The 22,511-nt window shown below is 33.2% G+C and overlaps 1 protein-coding gene across 1 annotated transcript; it reads right to left on the reverse strand.

Moving 5' to 3' along the window:
- Window positions 1–7,926: 7,926 nt before the first annotated feature.
- LOC137837758 (kunitz-type trypsin inhibitor-like 2 protein) lies at window positions 7,927–8,806 on the reverse strand. The gene is made up of 2 exons (XM_068646869.1): window positions 8,447–8,806; window positions 7,927–8,349 (listed from the first exon to the last, which is right to left on the reverse strand). Exons 1-2 carry the CDS (start codon window positions 8,748–8,750, stop codon window positions 8,000–8,002), a joined length of 654 nt encoding a protein of 217 aa, XP_068502970.1. The 5' UTR covers window positions 8,751–8,806; the 3' UTR covers window positions 7,927–7,999.
- Between the last annotated feature and the right edge of the window lie 13,705 nt (window positions 8,807–22,511).

Here is a 22,511-nt window from a genome sequence, read left to right on the forward strand (position 1 = left end):
CAACATTCCTGCATCAATCCAGCAAATCCAACTCATGTGAACCAGGTGGGATCCTTCACTGCTGATCTCACAAACAAAGCAACGGACCAATCTCCCACGGGTAACATTTATGCTTCCAATAGTATAAAGAAAACTGGAAATTACTGGATTTTAGATTTAGGGGCAACAGATCATGTTTGCACCTCTTTATCTACTTTTAATACATATAAAAGTATAAATCCTGTTCAAATTAGTTTACCAAATGGCCAAAATATTTTTGCTAAAATTTCTGGTACGATTGTTTTTAATCTCAAATTCTACCTTACTGATGTCCTGTACATTCCCCAATTTGCTTTTAATTTGATTTCCACCTCTAAATTGTGTTCTAATCTCAACTGCAATTTAATTTTTTCATCCATAAACTGTGTGATACAGGACACTCAAACCAAAGAGAGGATTGGTTTAGTTGATGCTAGAGCTGGATTGTATGTTTTTGAACATTCTACTTTTAGAAATATTGTTGCACCTCATATTATTCCTGCTTTACATTGTACTGTTAAGGACATACATTTGTGGCATCATAGAATGGGACATGTTTCAAATGAAAGATTGATGGTTTTGAGCACTAAATACCCTTATATTTCTGATAAGAAGCTTGATGTTTGTGATACTTGTCATCTTGCTAAACAGAAAAAGCTTCCTTTTACTTTAAGCAATTCCTGTTCTTCAAAATCTTTTGAGTTGATTTACATTGATATTTGGGGTCCTTGTTCTGTTATTTCTATGCAAGGTTTCCGGTATTTTTTAACTATTGTGGATGATTTCTCTCGCTTTACGTGGACCATTTTTTTACGCAATAAATCTGAAGTTCGTAATCATATTGTCAGTTTTGTTGCTTATATTGAAAACCACTTTAAAACTACTATTCAAACTATTAGAACTGATAATGGTGCTGAATTTGCTATGAAAGATTTTTTTTTCTACTAAAGGTATAATTCACCAAACCACCTGTGTTGAAACCCCCTGAACAAAATGACATTGTTGAACGCAAGCATCAACATCTTTTAAATGTGACTCGTGCATTAGTTTTTCAAGCTCATCTACCTCATTTGTTTTGGAACTTTGTTGTGCAGCATGCAACTTTCTTAATTATCTGTACTCCTACTCCCTTTTACAGAATTTTTCCCCTTATGAAAAACTAAATGGTAATCTTTGTGATCTTTCAAATTTACGTGTCTTTGGATGTTTATGCTACTCTAACACTCTCACTTCACATAGAAAGAAATTAGATGCACGTTCTGTTCATGGTGTTTTCCTTGGTTTCCAGCACCACACCAAAGGCTATATTTTTCTCAATCTTAAAAATCACAAAATTGAGATTTCAAGACATGTTATTTTTCATGAAACTAATTTTCCATATCAATTGACTACTGATGTTCAACAGAATCCAAATAATCTGTCTTTACCTCTACCTCCCAATTATGATTCAAAATGTGATCTCTCTTTTTCTACTACACCTTATACTGTTGAAACTACTACCACCACAAATGTTGAAAATGTTGTTGATACTCCCCCTCGGCGTTCAACAAGATTAAGGAGACCTCCAGCTTATTTAGAAGATTTTCAAACTGATTTGCCAGCTATACACAATGTAAGTTCTAACTATCCTCTTCGAAATTATGTTTCATACCATGCTTTATCACCTGGTTTTAAGCATATTATTCTTTCTATTTCATCTCATATGGAGCCACGCAACTATAATGAAGCCTCTCAACAAACCTTCTAGCAGTTAGCAATGCATGCTGAATTAGATGATCTTGACGTCAATCAAACATGGCAAATTACTTCCCTTCCACCTGGTAAGAAGACTATTGGTTGTAGATGGATTTATAAAATTAAATATAAATCAGATGGGACTGTAGACCGTTACAAGGCACGCTTGGTTGCCAAAGGTTACACCCAATTGGAAGGTCTTGATTTCTTGGATACATTTGCACCAGTTGCAAAATTAACTACTCTTCGTCTCCTTCTTGCTCTTGCTGCTGCATATAACTGGTCTCTTACACAATTGGATGTTAATAATGCATTCCTACATGGAGACTTGCATGAAGAGGTTTACATGCAGCCTCCCCCTGGGCTTCTTCTTCCTAACAATAGTGTTTGTAAACTTCAGCGGTCTCTTTATGGCCTTAAGCAAGCTGGAAGACAATGGTATGAAAAGCTGTCAACTTTTTTAATTTCACAAAACTACATTTTATCTTCAGCTGATCATTCTTTATTTTTAAAACGTCATGACACTAACATTACTATTATTCTTGTTTATGTGGATGATATTGTGCTTATTGGGAATGATCGTGCTGAGATTCTTAACATAACCAACATGCTGGACCAGACCTTTAAGATCAAGAATTTGGGTGATCTCACCTACTTTTTAGGCCTCGAGGTAGCCCGCAACAGTTCTGGAAGTCATCTTGGTCAACGAAAATACACTATAGATCTTCTTCATGAAACGGGAATGCAAGATTGTGTACCTATGCCTACACCTATGACGCATTCTTCCCGCCTCTCATCAATTGAAGGTATTCCTCTCAATGAAGACGAAACCTCAGCATACTGCAGACTTATTGGGCGCTTAATCTACCTTACAAACACTAGACCTGACATTGCCTTCAGTGTCAACAATCTTAGCCAATCTGTCTCTGCACCCACCAAGTTTCATCAACAAGCTGCTTTCAGAATATTAAGGTATCTCAAAAGCAACCCTAGTTTTGGTATTTTTCTTTCTAATAGTAGTCCTATCCATTTAAAAGCTTATAGTGACTCAGATTGGGCCACTTGTCCTGATACTCGAAAATCTATAACTGGTTTTTTTGTTTTTTTGGGAGAGTCTCTAATCTCCTGGAAATCAAAGAAGCAACAAACAATTTCTAAGAGCTCCTCTGAAGCAGAATATAGAGCCCTAGAAGCTACTACTTGTGAGCTTCAGTGGTTAACCTACATGCTTCAAGACCTTGGTCTCACCTTCACTTCACCAGCCACCCTCTACTGCGATAATCAATCAGCCATTCAAATCGCATCCAACCAGGTTTTCCACGAGAGAACCAAACACATAGAGATCGATTGTCATATTGTCAGAGAAAAACTTAATACCGGTCTCCTCAAATTGCTTCCTATATCTTGTGCCTTGCAAACTGCAGATATTCTTACTAAACCCCTGGCACCTGCTGTTTTCAAGAACCTTTAGTCCAAGCTGGGAATGAAGGATATATATTCCCAGCTTGAGGGAGGGTGTTAGTGATATTATTGGGCTTCTTCTTGGGCCCTATTTTTTCTTTGTGTAACGCTTTTCTCTGGACCTTATTCTGTTAGCCCATGCCTCTTTTATATTACCTTTTATTTGTACCTTTTACACACAGAAACAATAATATACTATATCTGATTCTTTTTCTTGCTCTCTCTCCCCGTATTCTTCACATTTTGCTTTACGCTTTTCTTTCTCACCACGGCACACTTTCATTCTCTTGGTGCCGCTGAATTCTTCTTCATCACATTTCAGAAATTATAATCGTATTAGTGGCAAAAAATATACAAAAACGTTTTGTTCACACCTTCTACACACATTTGATGCTATCAACATGACAAAAAATATGACGTGGCAAAAACAATAATGATTTCAGAAGCACGTCTGAGACAGCTTCTCTGAACTCTAGTCCACCACCACCGAAGACTCCTCCGGTGACACTCCTCTCCATATCCTGGCTCCGTCACCTCCTCGACGAGTTCCTCTACTGCCAGACCGAGTTGAAAGTTGTTGTTCTCATGGGTCGCGACCCCTCAGATTGCCAAGCGAGATCGTCATTGTCGCACTCGATGTGACGACGCACCGAGAACAACTCTGTCGCTAACAGCAAGGACTGCGTGCGATCGTTGTCGTGGACGATGGTGCGTAACTGGTCGGCGTCTCAACAGATCCACACGACTCTCAGAACACTGCCATTTGATGATTCGACTGCCAGAAAGCCCTTTGCCGTGGGGATCGAAAGCAAAACTCTGAATTTGGATTTTATATTATATCGGTTATTACACTTGTCGATGAACACCAGATGTAACAGATTCTTAGAAATTAAAATTTAAGGTTAATTAAATATCACAAAACTGATTTAATAAGATAGCTTTTACATTTTAATTATATAATATACTTTAATTATATCACTAGTTAAAATGTGATATTTTCGATATAAATCACAATTTATTGAATTGTAATATTTAGATTATTATACTTTAACGATTCCTCCATTTCTTTAACGTCTTCAGAGAAACTTATAAATATAATAATTTTTCTTGATGTTAATAAAAAATTATAAGATTTTCTATTTTTGTCTTTCTTCATTTCTATATTACAATAAATTTGTAAACTAATTAAATATCTGATGAAAAGTAAAGGTACAATTAATAAAAGAATAGTTAATGTTGACCGTGATAAAGAAACAAAGAGAATATATATGAGTAGGTGTAAAACATTTTCTCTAAAAGACCGAAGAAATTAATGTTTTTATGCTTATTTTTTGTATTATACGATAAAAAAATAATCTATGTCTTGTTAAATTAATTAAATTACATAATTTTTACCATGAAAAATAAATTTTTAATTAATGAAAAGTAATTAATGTTATTTTCTAATTGATGAAAGAGCAATTAATGTGGCCCTCCCAAGGGAATATCTTACCTGGCAGAATTTGTGAAACTCAATGGCTTCAAATAATAGGAAGTGAAGAAATAACCTTTTTCTACCTTAACTTCAAAGTTTTATTCTTTTGGGTGCTAGCCTATGCAAACATGATGTGACCTATTTTCCAGCAATAACTTCAACAAATTTAGACATACTAATCCCAAATGATCAAAATATTTTTTATAATTTTCCAAAATCTCTTTTCTGAAATATATTTCTAAATTTTATTTTTTAGATTTTTTTAGAATATATATTTTTATTATAAATTGCTATGAAGTTATGGAGTGAACAATTTACCATGCATCTGTCAAGGGAAAACCAGCATTAAATTTTTTGGGACCAATTTGTCTATTAATTTTCAGATTTTTCTTGGTAACCAAGGCCACCGTCCATGCTATATCCACTTCAATTATACTGCTTCAGAATTTCTTGGTTCAGAAAGGTCTACAACATCATTGCATCAATCATCATTAATAACATAGTCCTTCCACCTTAAATACAAGTGCAAAAATACAATTATCACAATAAATTATTAAATCGATCGGTTAAATAAAAATTGATGTAAAGAAAGCATCACGTAGTAATACTACAATAAATTATTAAATCGATCGGTTAAATAAAAATTGATATAAAGAAAGCATCAGGTAGTAATACTTTTGTAATTTCTGTTGTAGATATTATATCGGTTGTGATGTAATAGGTTCAAAATTACATCCTTACACATTAAACAGATATTTTTTTTCAATTTCTACCATAGATATTATATCATTTGTACTTACAACCGATGTAATAAGCACATATAACATCGGTTGCATGAGAAAATCGGAATCGATGTTATATGTGTTGTTTTAAAATTTTAGGTTTTGTGTTTTAACGTTCACTTTTCTCTTGCGCGCTTGTTTGCGTTCTCTTCTTCCTCATTGCGCCGCATACTCACGATTCTTTATATTTTCATTTTTGATTTGGTTCTTTGGATCTTCGGTGACGTTGGCCGAGTAGTGGGTGGTGCAAGACATTAACCGCTTCTTCTGCTTTGTTGTGTCGTGTACAATTTACAATTGTAGCACTTTTCATTTTCATTTTTGGGGTTGGGTTCTTTGGAACACTGGTGACGTTGATCGTGGTGGGCAGTCCCAGAGTTTTGTTGTTGTTGGTTGGGGTTTGGTTTTCTTCTTCTAGTGTTCTCTCTCACCATGCCACGTTGTATTTTTTTCATTTGTTGGGTTTGGTTTTTTAGACTGAAGGGGAGCTTGAATTTTTTGTTTTGTCGTTGCTGATTACTCTTTCCATTGCCTCATTTTTTAGGCAATGGAGGTGTACGCATCCATGTGCTCATCCAGATCGATCGTGTCATCATAACGATCCCTATTGAAGTCTTTCCACTTATCTGGTAGTGGAACCCCGATTATGGAATCGGTAAAAGGGTGTTGACGGACCGAGTCCAGGGTACCGGTCGTGAAATCGACTTATTCGGATAGGACTCGTCGTCGACCTCTTGGGTGTGACTTTTATCCTTCGACTCCTCTACAGTCTTGGGGTCGGTGGGGGTGGTGAAGGACCTTCCGACAAGATTGGTCAGTCCAATAGACGGTCCCCCCTCAACGAACTTCATTTTCATCTCTTCGTTCTCCTTTCGGAGAGCCAGGATTTCCTCCTCATTCTTCCGAGTGATCTCTTCATTCCTTCTCTTCATTTCAACCATCTCTCTCTGTAGAGACATGAACAATGTCATCTGCTCAGCTTCGGACATTCTTTTACTAGCCATGCTTCGGGTTGATACCATCTACTTTTCTCTTTACGTTATTTCTCTCGGTCTCACGATGGACGTCAATTGTTTTCGAATGGGGTTGGGGCTGAGAACGATTCAAGCTGCTCTTCTATCTACTCGATCAGTCGGTCAAGTCTTTCCTCCTTCCTCTCAAAGCGATCTTCTCACTCTCCTCTTTTAGCTCTACCTCTCGGTCTCCACAAGTCCAAACTCGGATAGTACCTGCAAAAGGTACTTCGACGCTCAAGTTAGAATTGAGTATTCAACACTCGGTATTCTGAGCACAGTATATGATAGACCTGATTCTTGCACTACAAGAAAATCATGAAATAGAAACCAATTTTTAGAGACCAAAATAATTAGTTACAATATGAACTAAAATAGAGACCATTTTAGAAACTAACAAAAAAATTGGTTTCTAAATTAGTTTCTATTATTTTCTATTATTGTTAAATAGTTTCTAAATTGGTATCTAATTAGCAACTAAGGTTTTAGATACCAATTATTTAGTTTCTAAATTTAGTCTCTAAAACCTTGGTTGCTAATTAGATACCAATTTAGAAACTATTTAACAATAATAGAAAATAATAGAAAATAATAGAAACTAATTTAGAAACCAAATTTCTTTTTAGTTTCTAAAATGGTCTCTAATTTAGTTACTATTGCAACTAATTATTTTGGTCTCTAAAAATTGGTTTCTATTTCATGATTTTCTTGTAGTGTTGGATTTTGTCTCTATTTATATGGTTATTATGGGCCTTTTCTCACTGAGCCATATTATAAAGTTGAGTCATATTTAGAAATACATTATCTAGTGTTTAATTGTTGATTAGCCTTATTAATCATGCTTAAGCGTGATGGTTTTTGTGATTTCGATCGACTTGGAGAGACATGATGTACCCATCAACAGATAAAATACAATTAAATTATTGAGTGATGAATATATTTGTTTATGATATGAGGGTCACGATGATACTCGACTCAACCACAATACCTATTAGAAGGATAGGATATATAGGCCAATTTGATTAAATGAGTACATGTAGAAGAATGTTTTTCTTTTGTCTTTTGTGGGGATTGGATTTTTTTTTTTAGGATTTTATGTTATGTCTTTTTAGTTCTAGTACCACAAATGACTTTTCAAAGGATATTATATATCACCCTAGACTAGGAGAGAGGAGAGAGGGCGTATGTTATTGGTTCTGTTACTGTCATATCTTTCCCAGCTCTATCTTTCCTAGTTTTCTTTACGTTCTTACTCATCCTGCTCCATGACTGTATCACTCGAGGACTACAACCTTATTAAGGTGAAGGATAGGGTGAGGGGAATTGCTTTGAAACCGTTAGATTGCTTCCATTTTAAATCAATGGTGGATAAATTTCAGTTCTTTATATATTTTTATTTCCTTTTTCTTCTTCTTCTCCCATGGGCAAGTTTGAAAGAAATATCTGACACAAGAAGGCATAGTCATTGTCTCTTATTCATATTCAGTCTCTGGACAAGATTCTCTCTTACACTTGATTCAAGCTACGGACTTAATAACCTTATCAGCTTCAAAAGCCTCCACGAACCCTAAATTGAAGCCTTCATGCTCAGTGAGACTCAACCGTTTTCCCTCCTCACCGTTGTGTGCATTAAACCTCCCAATATCCAGACAAGTTGGTGTCCCAGTGATGCAGAACACAAGCTTGTACGAAAACTGATAATATTTCTGAATATGAAATTTGCCAGCATAAGTTTGTTGCCCGGGATGGCCTTCGGCACCACCAACTCCCACACATGCCTTCTGGATTGCTTCGTCCAGAAACACCAACCACTTTGAGGATTCTGAACACTCTGGCTTCTCCACGAACTCGATTTCCAGTTCGGTACCTACACTCATGTTTCCAAAAATTTAAATCAGTAACCTATGCAACACACTCACACTTAAACACGTGTAATCTTAAATTGATAAGGTGTTGATGAGTACCAGTGAAGATGATTCCAGAGCTGTCTCCAGGTATGGTGAATTTCACAGGAATGCCGCGGAAGTTTGCAAAGGGATCTTGCAAGACAGTTAGAGCGCATTGTGAGTTCCCAGTTTGGCCAAGTTTCAATCCACCACCACCAGGGCCACGCATTGTTGGTATGATGTAGTATGTGAGACCTGGGCTAATGGGTTTCCCATTTATGTCCAGAACTTGCTCACCATCTGCGAAAGCCGAGGGAAGGTTGGTGAGGAAAGCAAGGAGAGGGAGGAGGAAGGAGAGGGCAAGAACTGCGGTGGCTTTCATGGTTGATTTAGTGGATGATGGTGCTGTTGCAGATGTTCTGCTTCCGTTGTGGTGGATTGGTTATATAGAGACAAAGATGCTGCTATTGCACCACGTGTTTCTTCTTAAGAAAAGATAATGTTGTGCATGGTTAGCTATGTGGAATTGAATTTTGATGACAGAGAAAAGAAAAAATAACAAAAACGTTTTCTACATACCCTCTACAAATATTTGATGCTATCAACGTGGCAAAAAATATATAAAAACGTTTTGTTCACACCTCTACCCACACATCTGTGGCAAAAAGAATATGACGTGGCAAGAGCAATTTTGGGATGTTTTATTAAAATAGTGTAGTTTTTTTTCATATTTACTTAAATGGGCAAAAACATAAAAAAAATTATAAAAATGGATATTTTTTTGTCAAAATTGTCAATGGTGTAGGCAACATCAATTAAATTTATTAATTTTCACTTTTTAGTTTTTAATTAAAGTTTTCAACCGGATTAGCAACTTCAGTTTAAATAAAATTGGACATTGAATTGACAATTTCTCTCAATTAAAGTTGTCAATTCGATTGGCAAGTTCAGTTGATTTTTTCTTTCAATAATTAATATTTTTTAAAATTAAAAAATTTATATAATAATAATTTTTAAATTAAAACTATTTTTTTTTTCACAAGAAACAAAGTTATCCAAAATTAAGTTGGATTAAAAATAGGTTGTGCAAATATATGTAAAATATTTAGTACTTTTTAAATAATGTTAAAATTAAAAATACTTTTGTTGTTTTTAAAAAATTGAAATCATGTTCGGGAGCTCGTTCCTTACCGATTTTCGCTAAGGTTAAGGCAACTTTCGAAAAAACAAAAACATGGTTTGTTGAGCAAGCCTTCAAAATAGACACCATGTTACGTATAGGTCATTATTATCCAGAAGATATCACAACCTTATTTAGAAAAAATCAACAAGATTCGACTATGTGTTTTGTGGAAAGGTTTAATGTAGAAAATTTTGAATTTGATGTCTAAGAATTAGCCACCCCCAACATGGTCGACGACCTCAATCATATACAATTAGATTAAATTATTGATGTTGTGATTGTGACCATTTTTTATGGAAGAGGCCCAAGCTTGGACCCTAGTTCAAGCCCAACAACTAAGTTCATGGCAAAGAGGATTCAAGAAGATTGGGACTCTGCTACTGATGGCAAAGAAATGTTTCTTTATATGTTCAAAGAGGACCACAAGAAGTAAAACCCAAGCCATGAGAGCTAGTTTCTTTATTTGTAATTTCAATAGAATATGGTTCATTTAGCATAATGGGGGGCGGGGGTGTTTATCATTGTAGCTTGAGTAAAGCCTTTTAGGGTAAGAAGTTAACTTAGCTTCTAGAACTTTGCTCCTAGGGTGGGACATCGACTTTAGTCAAAACCCTAGCAGCCGCTCTTTTGTGTATTCCCCTTCCTACCCTTGCTCCTTGTTCTCCAAGGCACTTGAACCTATATAATGGGGTGCTTGGCTCATGTTTTAATAAGATCAATTTTATGAGTAAAATGCTGCCAAATATTGCAAGTTTCTACTCCCTTGTCTAGTCTCTCTAGGTTAGACACTTTGATCTTCACCTCCACCTTTCTCCAAGTGATATGGCCCAATCAATCACTCTCCATACTTTTCATGCACCTACAAGGAACCCATAGCTCTATATGAGCCCTCCTTGATCCATCACATCCATTGCTTCCGCCACCCTTTTCAAATCTCCAAGAAGAACAACCCATCTTTTGGTATCAACCCATCAACTTCCAAGCTCTTCGACTGTCTTGTCGTCACGTTATTGTCGTTTGTTCCTCTTGTCATTTACAAATGACCACATTCATTGATCCGATTTATAACCTCCACACGATTAGAAATGCATATCAAGTTGAATTTCATCTCGTTCAAAACAAGGATTATTGGTCTACTTATACCGGGTCAAATTTCATACCTGACCCCCACATGCGATTTAAAAACTTGGGACGTCCAATTACAACTAGTTTGCATAATGAAATGGATCAACCAATTCAAAACAAGCCAAAAAAATATTCTTACTGAATGAAGGTCATAACAGAGAAAATTGTCCATTTAGACAGTAGAATCATCCTTTGTAATGTTGTTCTCATCAAATATTTAATATCATCTTCTTTTAATGACTTTTATTCAATATTTTCATTTATTTTTTAATACATTTATTTTACATAAATACATGTATATTATTACTTTTTACATATTATATAATTTATACTTTCATATATTATATAATCTAAAAATTTATACATAAATCATATCACATTTTTATAAGTATATTTTTAACTTTAACAATATTTAAAAAATAGTAAATATTTTTAATTTATCACACAACTCATTTTTAACCCAATTTATTTAAAATTATTATAAAAAAAAGTAATTTTAATTCTTCAATTTTATATATCATTTTCTTAAATAAAACAAAATTAAATTTTAATATTATAATTAAAATTAATTTTTTAACTATATATTTTTATTTTCAAAAATATTAATTGTCATTTCTTTTGAAAAAAAAAATCAACTGAATTTGCCAACCGAATTGGCAACTTTAATTGAAAGAAATTGTCAATCCCATGTCCAATTTTATTTAAATTGAAGTTGTCAATCCAATTAGAAACTTTAATTAAAAAATAAAAAGTAGGTTGATTAATAAATTTAATTGATGTTGCCTACACCATTGACAACTTTGACCAAGAATTGTCCATTCTTGTAATTTTTTCTGCTTTTGCCCATTTAGGTAAATATGAAAAAAGAGTGCACCATTTTTGGTAAAATATTCGACAATTTTGTAACAATAATGATTTCAGAAGCACGTCGGAGACTGCTTCTCTTAACTCTTGTCCACCACCACCGAGGACTCCTCCGATGACGCTCCTTTCCATATTCTGGCTCCGTCGCCTCCTCGACGAGTTCCTCTGTTACTAGGCCGAGTTGAAAGTTGTTGTTCTCATGGGTCGCAATCCCTCCTAGTTCGTCAAGCGAGATCATCATTGCCACGTTCGACGTGACGACGCACCAGGAACAACTCCGCCGCTAACAGTACGGACCGCGTGCGGTCGCTGTCGTGGACGATGACGCGAAACTGGTCGGCATCGAAACAGATCCACATGACTCTTAAAACGCTGCCATTTGATGATTCAACTGTCGGAAGGCCTTCGCTGCAGGGATCAAAGGCGAAACTATGAATTTGGTTCATATATTACATCGGTTATTACTAAGAACCAACCAATATAATATAGCTAGTGCTATTCATTTGCGCACAAACGTCATTGTTACGTCTACAGCGTCAAATATGAGTTATTTTCAGAGAGTGTCAATATATCATGAATAAAAAAATAAAGATCCGAGAATTGAAACATGTTTCAGCAACAGTGTAAAACGACGTTAAGAATGGACATGGCATCAAAGGTGTATACGAAGATAGGAAAAACATGGAGTAGTGAAAGAGACTTACAAGACATTTGAAACATGTGACTAAATTGTTTTAATATTTTCAAGAGATCTTTTTTCTGACAGAGGTGGTTTTTTCCGCTTAATTTAACAACTGAATGTTAGTCTCATTAAAATAATTAGATTAAAAATAATAAAGTATAGTAATAAAACTATATTTTTAAAATAACTCGATTTTTAGTGAAAAAAAATAATAAATTAATGTGTAAACATATTTCAAATGTTATTGGTAGAGAAATGCAGAGAATTTGTAGCTCAGATGGGTTGTGAAAGAATGTTAGAAAAAGAATTGCGAAGCAATTCTTGGTAGTTTGATCTATAATCTCAAATTGTGAAACAATTTTTTTATCCTAAAACCAAATATTTTTACCCACAGAATGTACTGTTTGAAAATCACTATTTTCAATATTGGTTTTAACAGAAAAAAGAAAATAGAATAAATTTTACTTATTTATATGATGATTTAAATATTTGTAAACTTCATAGCAGAATTAGATAATACTTATCAGGTTCTTGTTAAAAATTGTTCTAATCATTCCCCTATTCTTGCTAGTCTTGCTAGTGATTCTTTGCGGAAGGTTAGCAATTTTCGTTTCTTTTCGATGTGGCTTCAGGACACTTCGTGTCTAAAGCTTATTCATGATTCTTGGGCTAATCAGGTTGTTGGTTGTCCTATGTTTATCTTGCAACATAAGTTAAAAAGGTTGAAACTTGAGCTCCGAGACTGGAATAAAAATTCTTTTGGTAATGTTCATAATGGAGTTCTTCTTAAGCAGGGCATCCTTCTTGGTATTCAAAAAAGCTTAGAGACTGCTAGTTTGTCTGATAGTGATGGACTTCTCTGTCAAGAAAAGATTGCTAAGGAGGAGCTTGATCATGCTCTTCACTGTCAATATTTGTTTTGGAAAGAAAGGGCTAGGATGTTATGGTTCAAGGATGGAGATCGAAATACTGCTTTTTTCCATGCGGTGGTCAAAAAGAGAAATAATTCTAGTGGGATTCATCGTCTACGGATTGATAATGAGGTTACGGAGGACCCTAAAATCATTGAGGATCATATTTTGGACTTTTATAAAAATCTTTATGCTGAGTCTATTTCTACTGTTTTGGATACTGATATTATGGAAGATTTTATTGGTACTTATATTCCTGCGATGGTTTCCTCTGAGGAGAATATGATGTTGATTAAATGTCCAGATTTTTCTGAAATTAAAAATGTTGTTTTTAATCTTAACGGTAATAGTGCTCCTGGTCAAGATGGTTTTGGTGGTGTTTTCTATCATTCTTGTTGGGAAATTGGGACAGATGTTTGCAATGCTGTTCAACAGTTTTTTAAACAAAACTGGGTTCTCCCTGGAATGAACAGTAATGTGGTATCTCTTATTCCAAAGGTTCAGGGTGCTGATTCCATTAAAGATTACAGGCCAATTGTTGTTGCTAATTTCAAGTTTAAGATTATTTTCAAGATACTGGCGGATAGGCTTGCACTTGTGGCTGCTAGAATCATTTCTCCTAATCAATATGGATTTGTGCAGGGTAGACAGATTCACGATTGCATTGGTATTGCTTCTGAAGCTATTAACATGCTTTCTAAAAAGGTTAGAGGAGGTAATGTAGCTTACAAAGTTGATATTCATAAAGCTTTTGATACTCTGAGTTGGAAGTTCTTATTATTAGTTTTAAAACGCTTTGGTTTTCACTCCTCATTTGTTGGTTGGATTAGTACAATTCTCCGTTCAGCTATGCTTTCTATAAGAATAAGTGGTAGTTTGGTGGGTTTTTTTCATTGCAGTCGAGGGGTAAGACAAGGTGATCCATTGTCTCCTTTACTTTTCTGTCTAGCAGAGGAAGTTCTTAGTAGAGGTCTCTCTAAGCTTGTGAATGATAAGAAGATTTTAAATATGGCCAGTCCGCAAGGTTATCTCACTCCCTCTCATATTTTGTATGCTGATGACATATTTATTTTTTGTAGGGGGGATATTAAGTCTCTTAGAAATTTGAGTTCTTTTCTTAAAACATATGGTGATTTTTCTGGTCAATATATTAATAACTCTAAAAGTAGTTTCTTCACCATGGATAATTCTCCAAGATTTGTCACCAAAATTCAAAATATTCTTTCATGTATTCATGGTTGTTTGCCTTTCAATTATTTAGGAGTGCCTATCTTTGTTGGTGCTCCAAAATGTCAGTTTCTTCAACCTTTGGCTGATAAAGTTAAATTAAAGCTAGCATCTTGGAAAGGTAAATCTCTTAGCATGATGGGTCGAATTCAGTTGGTCAATACAGTGATTACTGGATCTCTAGCTTATAGTTTTAATATGTATAAGTGGCATGTTTCACTTATTAAGAAAGTTGAGCAGTGGTGTCGAAATTTTATTTGGACTGGTGATATTCTAAAAAAAGGTATTGCTACCGTTAATTGGGGGAAAATTTGTTCACCTCTTGAGGATGGAGGCTTGAATATTATTAATCTTCATCATGAAAATAATGCATATCTTCTTAAGCTTGCTTGGAACTTTGCTTATAGCGACAAACCTTGGTCTTTACTCTTGAAAGCCAGGGTTCTTAAATCAAAGTATGAATTTAGAACGGTTTATAGATCTTCCTCTCTCTGGCCTGGAATTAAGCAATTTTATTCTACCATACTTGACTATACTTCTTGGACTGTTGGTACAGGTTCTTTTATTAATTTCTGGAATGATAAATGGTGCTCTACTATTTCTTTAGCAAATATTGCATGGTTATCTGATGGTGTTAGCATTCCGGATACAGTCTCTCAATTTTGGACAGGTTGTGATTGGAATATTCCCTTCTCTTTACAGCAGATGCCTTTTTTTTTTAATCATATCATGATTAGAGAGGAACAGGATATTCCTAATTGGATTCTAAATGAGTCTGGTAGTTTCACTCTTAAATCGGCTAGGACTTTTTTCTTGGAACCAGGAGTTCCAGGTGGTTGGGGTAAATTCATTTGGTCTTCATCTATTCCGCCTTCCAAAACTCTAGTACTCTGGAAAAATTTTCATGGGCGACTTCCTACAAATCAACATATTCAGAATAAGGGTTTGCATATATGTTCTATGTGTTCGCTTTGTGAAAAGCAGGAGGAATCTATTCAACATCTATTTTTTGAATGTTCTAACGCATTGCATATTTGGAGTTGGGTACGAAATTTTTTTCTTACTTCTCATTTCTCTAATAAGGATTATCTACTTTCTTTTATTAAGAGTGCTGGTAGTCCTTTGGTTAAATTGATTAAGCTTGCGATGATAACCTTTTCTATATGGATGATATGGCGTATGAGGAATTATGCTAGATTTCAGGATAAGATTGGGGTTTCTAAGGCTATTTCGATAATTAAAGATTTAACTTGTCTAGTGGGAAATTCGTCTAACGCTTCAATGAAGAATGATATGTTGGGCTTCAACGTGATTAAGTTTTTCGGTATTAAGACTCGTAGTGGTAAAGTTCTTCGTCCTCTTCCTATTAGATGGGAATTTCCTTCACCAGGCTGGGTCAAAATTAATACTGATGGGGCTGCTAGGGGGTATCCTGGTCTTGCTACTTGTGGAGGTATTTTTCGTGGGAGTATGGGAGAATTTATTGGTGCTTTTTCAGCGTTTCTTGAAGTTCAAACTGCTTTGGTTGCTGAGTTTTATGGAGTTATACATGCTATGGAAGAAGCTCAAAAAATGGGACTTACTAATGTTTGGCTTGAATGTGATTCTGCCTTGGTTTGTGCTGCGTTTACTGCTAGGACTAATGTTCCGTGGATGCTTCAGAATCGATGGAATACTTGTCTTAATTTTTGTGGGACAATCAGGTTTAGGGTAACTCATATTTTTCGTGAAGGGAATGCGTGTGCTGATAAATTGGCTAATTTAGGATTTATTCATAGAGAATCATTTCATTGGTATAATAGACTCTCAGCTAGTTTGTTCTTAGAATTCTTTATGAATAGGTATAATCTACCTATGTATCGTTTGTGTTAACATATGAGTTTTGGTCTAGTCCCCCCATATTTTTGTATTTTCTTTATTTTTTTATTTTTTTTAATAATATTTTTTTTTATGTGATGGCAGATGATTGTTGTTACTTGAGGTGTCAGCTTAGCTGAGATGTCAAGTTACATAGTGATGCCTAACACGAAAACTTTATAAAAAAAAAATTAGATAAGTTTACTTATCATCCCTAATTATATTTGTACTACCTTTGGAAGATAATTATGATCAGTTTTTTTTAATACTTTTTATTCTTTAATGTTAATCAAATCAAATTAATTCAAATTCATTTATTATATAAAAATTAAAAAATTAAGAGAGAGTATAGAAGATGTCTTTTGCCACGTGCTTAGTAGGTTATTATTAGATCACGTGCAAGTACAGAAATTGGATAAGGATGAAGTTTAAATGAGTTATTTTGATTTTTTTAAATACAATATTAAAAGAAAATTACCCAAATAATATATTCATCATCATATTTATCTAATTAATAATATGATTTACTATTGATGTCAGGTTTTTCCTTTTATTTTCGTCTATCTTTGTAAAATAATAGGTCAGGTTTCTCAAAATTTGAAGTCTAACTTAATTTTTCATTTTTTAAAAAAAATTAAAAATATAATGATAAATATAATTAATAATTTATGACATTATCATATTTAAAATTTATTTTTTAATAATTTAAATAAATTATTAAATATAATTAATACTGAGATCTTATAAAATCCCAGTATTAAAATGATAAATATTTGAAAATTAAAAAACCAGAATTATTTATCTGAAATTTAAAAAGATAAATTAATTAAAATATAAGTCTAATATCTAATATTCAACATTATCGTAACTTCACAAAAATAGATCAATCTAATCCTTTATCATATAAATTAGATTCTCTACCAAAATGTTTTCCCACCCATTTATGATTAATTTTGTTAATAATTTCAAATATTAATAGTTAAAAACGGATGAAAAAAATTCTGAATATTAATAGTACAATAAATGTGATTGTCCTTTTAAATGGTAGGTTAAACCAATTCACAATGGAAGAGTTCATGTTTTGAAAGAAATATGTGAGAGTCATAATCATGAATTGGTTGATACATTAGTTGGTCACCCTTACATTGGCATATTAAAACTTGATGATTTCATGGTCGTTGACATGACTAAGAGTTTAGTGAAGTTCACAAACATTTTACTTACTTTAAAGGAGAACAATAAGGACAATGTCACCATAATAAAGCAATTGTACAATTCTAGGTATGCATATAGGAGATCACAAAGAGTATTTAAAGTTGAAATGTAACAGTTTATGATGTTGCTAGAACATGACAATTATATTCACCGAAGTAGGTTTAATGAGTCCTCACAAGTTGTTACAGATGTTGTTTTGGACATACCTTGATTTAGTGAATTTTTTTAATGCATTTAGCATTGTATTATTGATGGATAACATATACAAAATCAACTGATATATGTTGTCTTTACTTGAGATCGTTGGTGTCATGTCCACAGGGTTGAGATCTTTTTTAATGCATTCGCCACGACTTTTATTTTTGAGATCAAATGTCTCCCCTCAAGTAATTGTTAGTGACGAAGATCTTACATTAATAAATGCAATTTTACCATTGTGTTTCTTGAAGATTCCAACCTTCTTTGTTGTCCCATATTAATAAGAATATTAAGGTAAAATGTAAAATGTTAGCTTAATTTATGCAATTTTGGGTTGTTATGAAAGCATGGGAGATTCTGATGCATTCTTGGGATGTGTTAAACATTTTGAAGTTGTTTGTTCGTCATAACTATTACTGTTGGAATATGTGAATGATGTATGAGTCATTCTATATAAAGGCATGGAAAAATAAAGTTACGTATTTGGAGAATACAACATCAAATATATTTTTGTATGGATTCATTACTTATATTAATAAACTTGTAAAATTTGTCAATCACATTTTTGTGTGTTTTAATTTACAGATCTGAATCTACTCATTAGATCTTGAAGCGACTGCTTAAAAATAATATGAGAGACTTGTGTACCTTTTGGAACATAGTAAATATATTTATAAGACTACAACATAATAAAATTAAGACATTATTTTAGAAGAGTCTCACGTTGTGCAACAAAATTTTAATTTTAGTTTGTATAAAAGATTGTAAGATTTTGTCTCTAAATATGTTTTAATGCACATTGCTAAAGAGTTTAATCATATTAGGCATGATGATATTAATAGTGAACGTCGTGGTGGTATACTAAGACGTGCTCATGGTGTATCCCGTGCATGCAAATTAACGATATATGACATCGGTAGCATACTATTGAATGTAGTGCATGTTATATGAATTATACTTAACTTTTTTATATGTCATCACATGATTCATCATCTAAATTATATAATTAGTAGGAATTTGACACTTTTAAGACATTTCTAAATTCGGATTTGCATCCTGAATTACATAATTTAGAATGTATTCAATTTTTAACAAATATATTTCAAATTGTACAATCCAGAATACAATTTTAGATATGAAAATAACTTTCAAATTGTATAATATAAAATGTATTCAAATTTTGAGAAATAAATTTTTGGACTGTGCAATTTGAAATATCTTAGGACAACTAATCCAGAAGAAAATTAAACATCAATAATAACAATAATGAATTGTAGTTTTAAAAAACTAACTTAATAACACTAGCACAACATGGCAAGGGTGATCAAAGCAGTTCCTAATAGTGGCTTTAGAACACTACAAGCGAAGAAAGGAGAAGTGACAATGACACTATTGGTCGTCTACGAGGGGAGAAGGAAAAGAGAAGAAGAGAAAAATGAAGGGTAAAAGTATATATATCATTAAGGGCATTTTGGTCTTTCCACTATCCTATCAGGCTGCACTTAAAAATTATAGGAGTGAAAAAAGAAACTATCTATAGTTAGTCTTTAATTTTAGTCAATGGATAATGAAGTTTTTCTTTTTGGACTGTCTTAAACACTAGTCTTGGGCCTTTCTTCTGGCCCTTTCGTTCTTGAATTAATTATATAAAAAATGAAAAAGAAAAACAAGCCCAGATTCTCTTCTACTCTTTCTTAATCTTATATGAGTATTAGAACTATTGTTGATGACCATCAGATGTACCAGATTCCTAGAGAGTAAAATTTAAGGTTAATTAAATATCACAAAACTGATTTAATAACATAGTTTTTACATTTTAATTATATCTCTTGTTAATGTAAATTTTTTAATATAAACCACAATTGGATTGTAATATTTAGATTATTATGCTTTTAATAATAATAAAAAAATAATGATTCCTCCATTTCTTTAAGCGTCTTTACATAAATTTTGAAATATAATAAATTTTCTTGATGTTGATAAAATAGTTATAAGATTTTCTATTTTATTTTTATTTCTATTAAGAATTGAAATTTAAACCTAACTCAATCTTACAAAATCGATTTATAGTGCATGAGACTATATATTATGGATTATTTGATTATAATGCTATGATAAGTTCAATAAACTTTCACTAAGATAAACTCTAAATGACTCTTATAACTTATTAAAAAATTAACTTTAAGTCTAACTCAACATTAAAAAATTAACTTATGAAACGAAATTTGTATCTAGTTATATATTATTATGAAATGTTATATATTATTAATGGGATTTCCAACTATTTCTATATTACAATGCAGTAAAGTAATTAAATATCTGATTAAAAGTAAAGGTATAATTAAAAAAAGAATAATTAATGTTGACTTTGAATTTTAAAAACGAAAATTAAATAAAAACAACGTTTCTTTTCATTAAACCGTTAAAAGAAAGAGAGAATATATATGGCAGTTGTAAAACATTTATTAAAAGACTAAAGAAATTAATGTTTTTATGCTTATTTTTTGCATTATACTATCAAAAATAATTTATGTCTTGTTAAATTAATGAAATACATATTTTTTACCATGAAAAATAAAATTATAATGAATGAAAAGTAATTAATGTTGTCTTCTAATTGATGAAAGAGCAATTAATGTGGCCCTCGCAAGGATTATCTTACCTGGCCAAGAATTTGTGAAACTCAATGGCTTCAAATGATAGGAAGTGAAGAAAGAACCTTTTTCTACTTTAACTTCAAATTTTTTGATCAAAATATTTTTTTACAATTTTCCAAAATCTCTTTTCTCAAATATATTTCTAGATGTTATTTTTTAGAATTTTTTTAGAATATATATTTTTATTATGGAATTGCTTTATTACATAATTTTATTTCCAAAACACAAAAATCTATTATAAAATTCTTTTTTCGAAATATATTTTTTAGTTTCAGATTTCAATTATAGAATGAAGAATAATTTGAAAACAACAAAAGTTGATTAGGTACATATCTAAAATCATTTGATTCAAATTTTCAACACAAACAACACTCAACCATTTGGTCCCATTTCCATGAAAAACAAAGATGGAGAAAACAATTGAATTGTTTGGTAGGAAAACTACAATGTTGAGTTGATGAAGTAGTAACATTATGACTGAAAACTTATTTAATTGATGAAACAAAGTAGTGTACAAAATGCATCAAATTGCTAAAGCTAAATTACTCCAGAAAAAACACTTCAGTGAAACATGTGATAGTGATTGTTCCTTCTTGTTACATGAACAAAAAATATGATCTACAGGTAAAGGCTAAGAGCATTTGAAAGGGAGGTTCAACTTGTTTTAATTGATTCTAAACAAACACATAAACTAGTGTACACATATGCTCTTGAACTTGTATAACATAAATTATTTGAATTGTTTACTAGCTTGCATGGTTGAAGCTTAGCCAAGCAATTATACACACCAGTAGAAAATTTCCCATCAGTACAAAGGTTATCAAGTGAACAATTTAGCATGCATCTGTCAAGGGAAAACCAGCATTGAATTTGCTGGGACCAATTTGTCTATCAATTTTCAGATTGGTCTTGGTAACCAAGACCACCGTCCATGTTATATCCACTTCAAATTTACTGCTTCAGACTTTCTTGGTTCTGGAAGGTCCACAATTTCATTGCATCAATCACCATCAATCACCATTAATAACATAGTCTTTTCACCTTAAATACACTGGTACAAAATATAATTATTACAATAAACTATTAAATTGGTTAAATGAAAACTGATGTAAAGCATCACGCAGTGATATTTTTGTAATTTTTGACGTAGATATTACATCGGTTGTACTGATAACCGATGTAATATGTTTAAAATCACATCATTACACATTAAACCATGACATTTTTGCAATTTCTACCATAGATATTACACCGGTTATACTCACAACCCATATAACATCGATTGCAAGAGAAAACTAGAATCGATGTTATATATGTTGTTTTAAAATTTTAGGTTCCGCGTTTTGACGTTCACTTTTCTCTTGTGCGCTCGTTTGCTTTCTCTTATCCCTCATTGCGCCGCATACTCGCGGTTCTTTGTATTTTCATTTTTGGTTTGGTTGTTTGGATCTCCGACGTCGTTGGCCTGGTAGTGAGTGGTGTGAGACATTCACCACTTCTTCTGCCTTGTTGTGTCGTGTACAGTTTATAGTTGTAGCATTTTTCATTTTCATTTTTGGGGTTGGGTTCTTTGGAACATCGGTGACATTGATCGTGGTGGGCAATCTGAGAGTTTCGTCGTTATTGGTTGGGGTTTGGTCTTCTTTTTCCGATGTTTTCTCTCACCATGCCACGCTATAGTCTATATTGCCGCGTTGTATTTTTGCGTTTGTTGGGTTTGGTTTTTTAGACTGAAGGGGAGCTTGCATTTTTTGTTTTGTCGCTGCTAATTACTCTCTCCATTGTCTCATTTTTTAGGCAATGGAGGTGTACGCATCCTTGTGCTCGTCTGGATTGATCGTGTTATCATAATGATCCATGTTGAAGTTTTTCCACTTATCCGGTAGTGGAACCTCGATTATGGAATCAGTAAAAGGGTGTCGGCGGACCGAGTTCAGGGTACCGGTCGTGGGGATCGACTTATTTGGTCGGTCAAGTCTTTCCTTCCTCTCAAAGCGATCTTCTCACTCTCCATAAGTCTAGACTCGGATGGTACCCGCAAAAGGCACTCCGACGCTCAAGTCAGAATTGAGTATTCGGCACTCGGTATTCTGAGCATTGTATATAATGTACATGATTCTTGGATTTTGTGTCTACTTATATGGTTATTATAGGCCTTTTCTCATTGGGTCAGATTATGGAGTTGAGAGAAAGATCTCATGGAAGAAAGCATAGTCATTGTCTT

The sequence above is a fragment of the Phaseolus vulgaris genome, chromosome 4, assembly GCF_000499845.2.
Source record: "Phaseolus vulgaris cultivar G19833 chromosome 4, P. vulgaris v2.0, whole genome shotgun sequence".
NCBI lineage: Eukaryota > Viridiplantae > Streptophyta > Magnoliopsida > Fabales > Fabaceae > Phaseolus > Phaseolus vulgaris.

What these genes read in the sequence shown, in the direction of transcription:
- LOC137837758 (XM_068646869.1), bottom strand. Translation starts at nt 8,750, where the DNA reads ATGAAAGCCACCGCAGTTCTTGCCCTCTCCTTCCTCCTCCCTCTCCTT. An exon ending in CTCTGGAATCATCTTCACTG is followed by an intron (nt 8,350 to 8,446) that starts GTACTCATCAAC and finishes ACATGAGTGTAG; the next exon opens with GTACCGAACTGGAAATCGAG.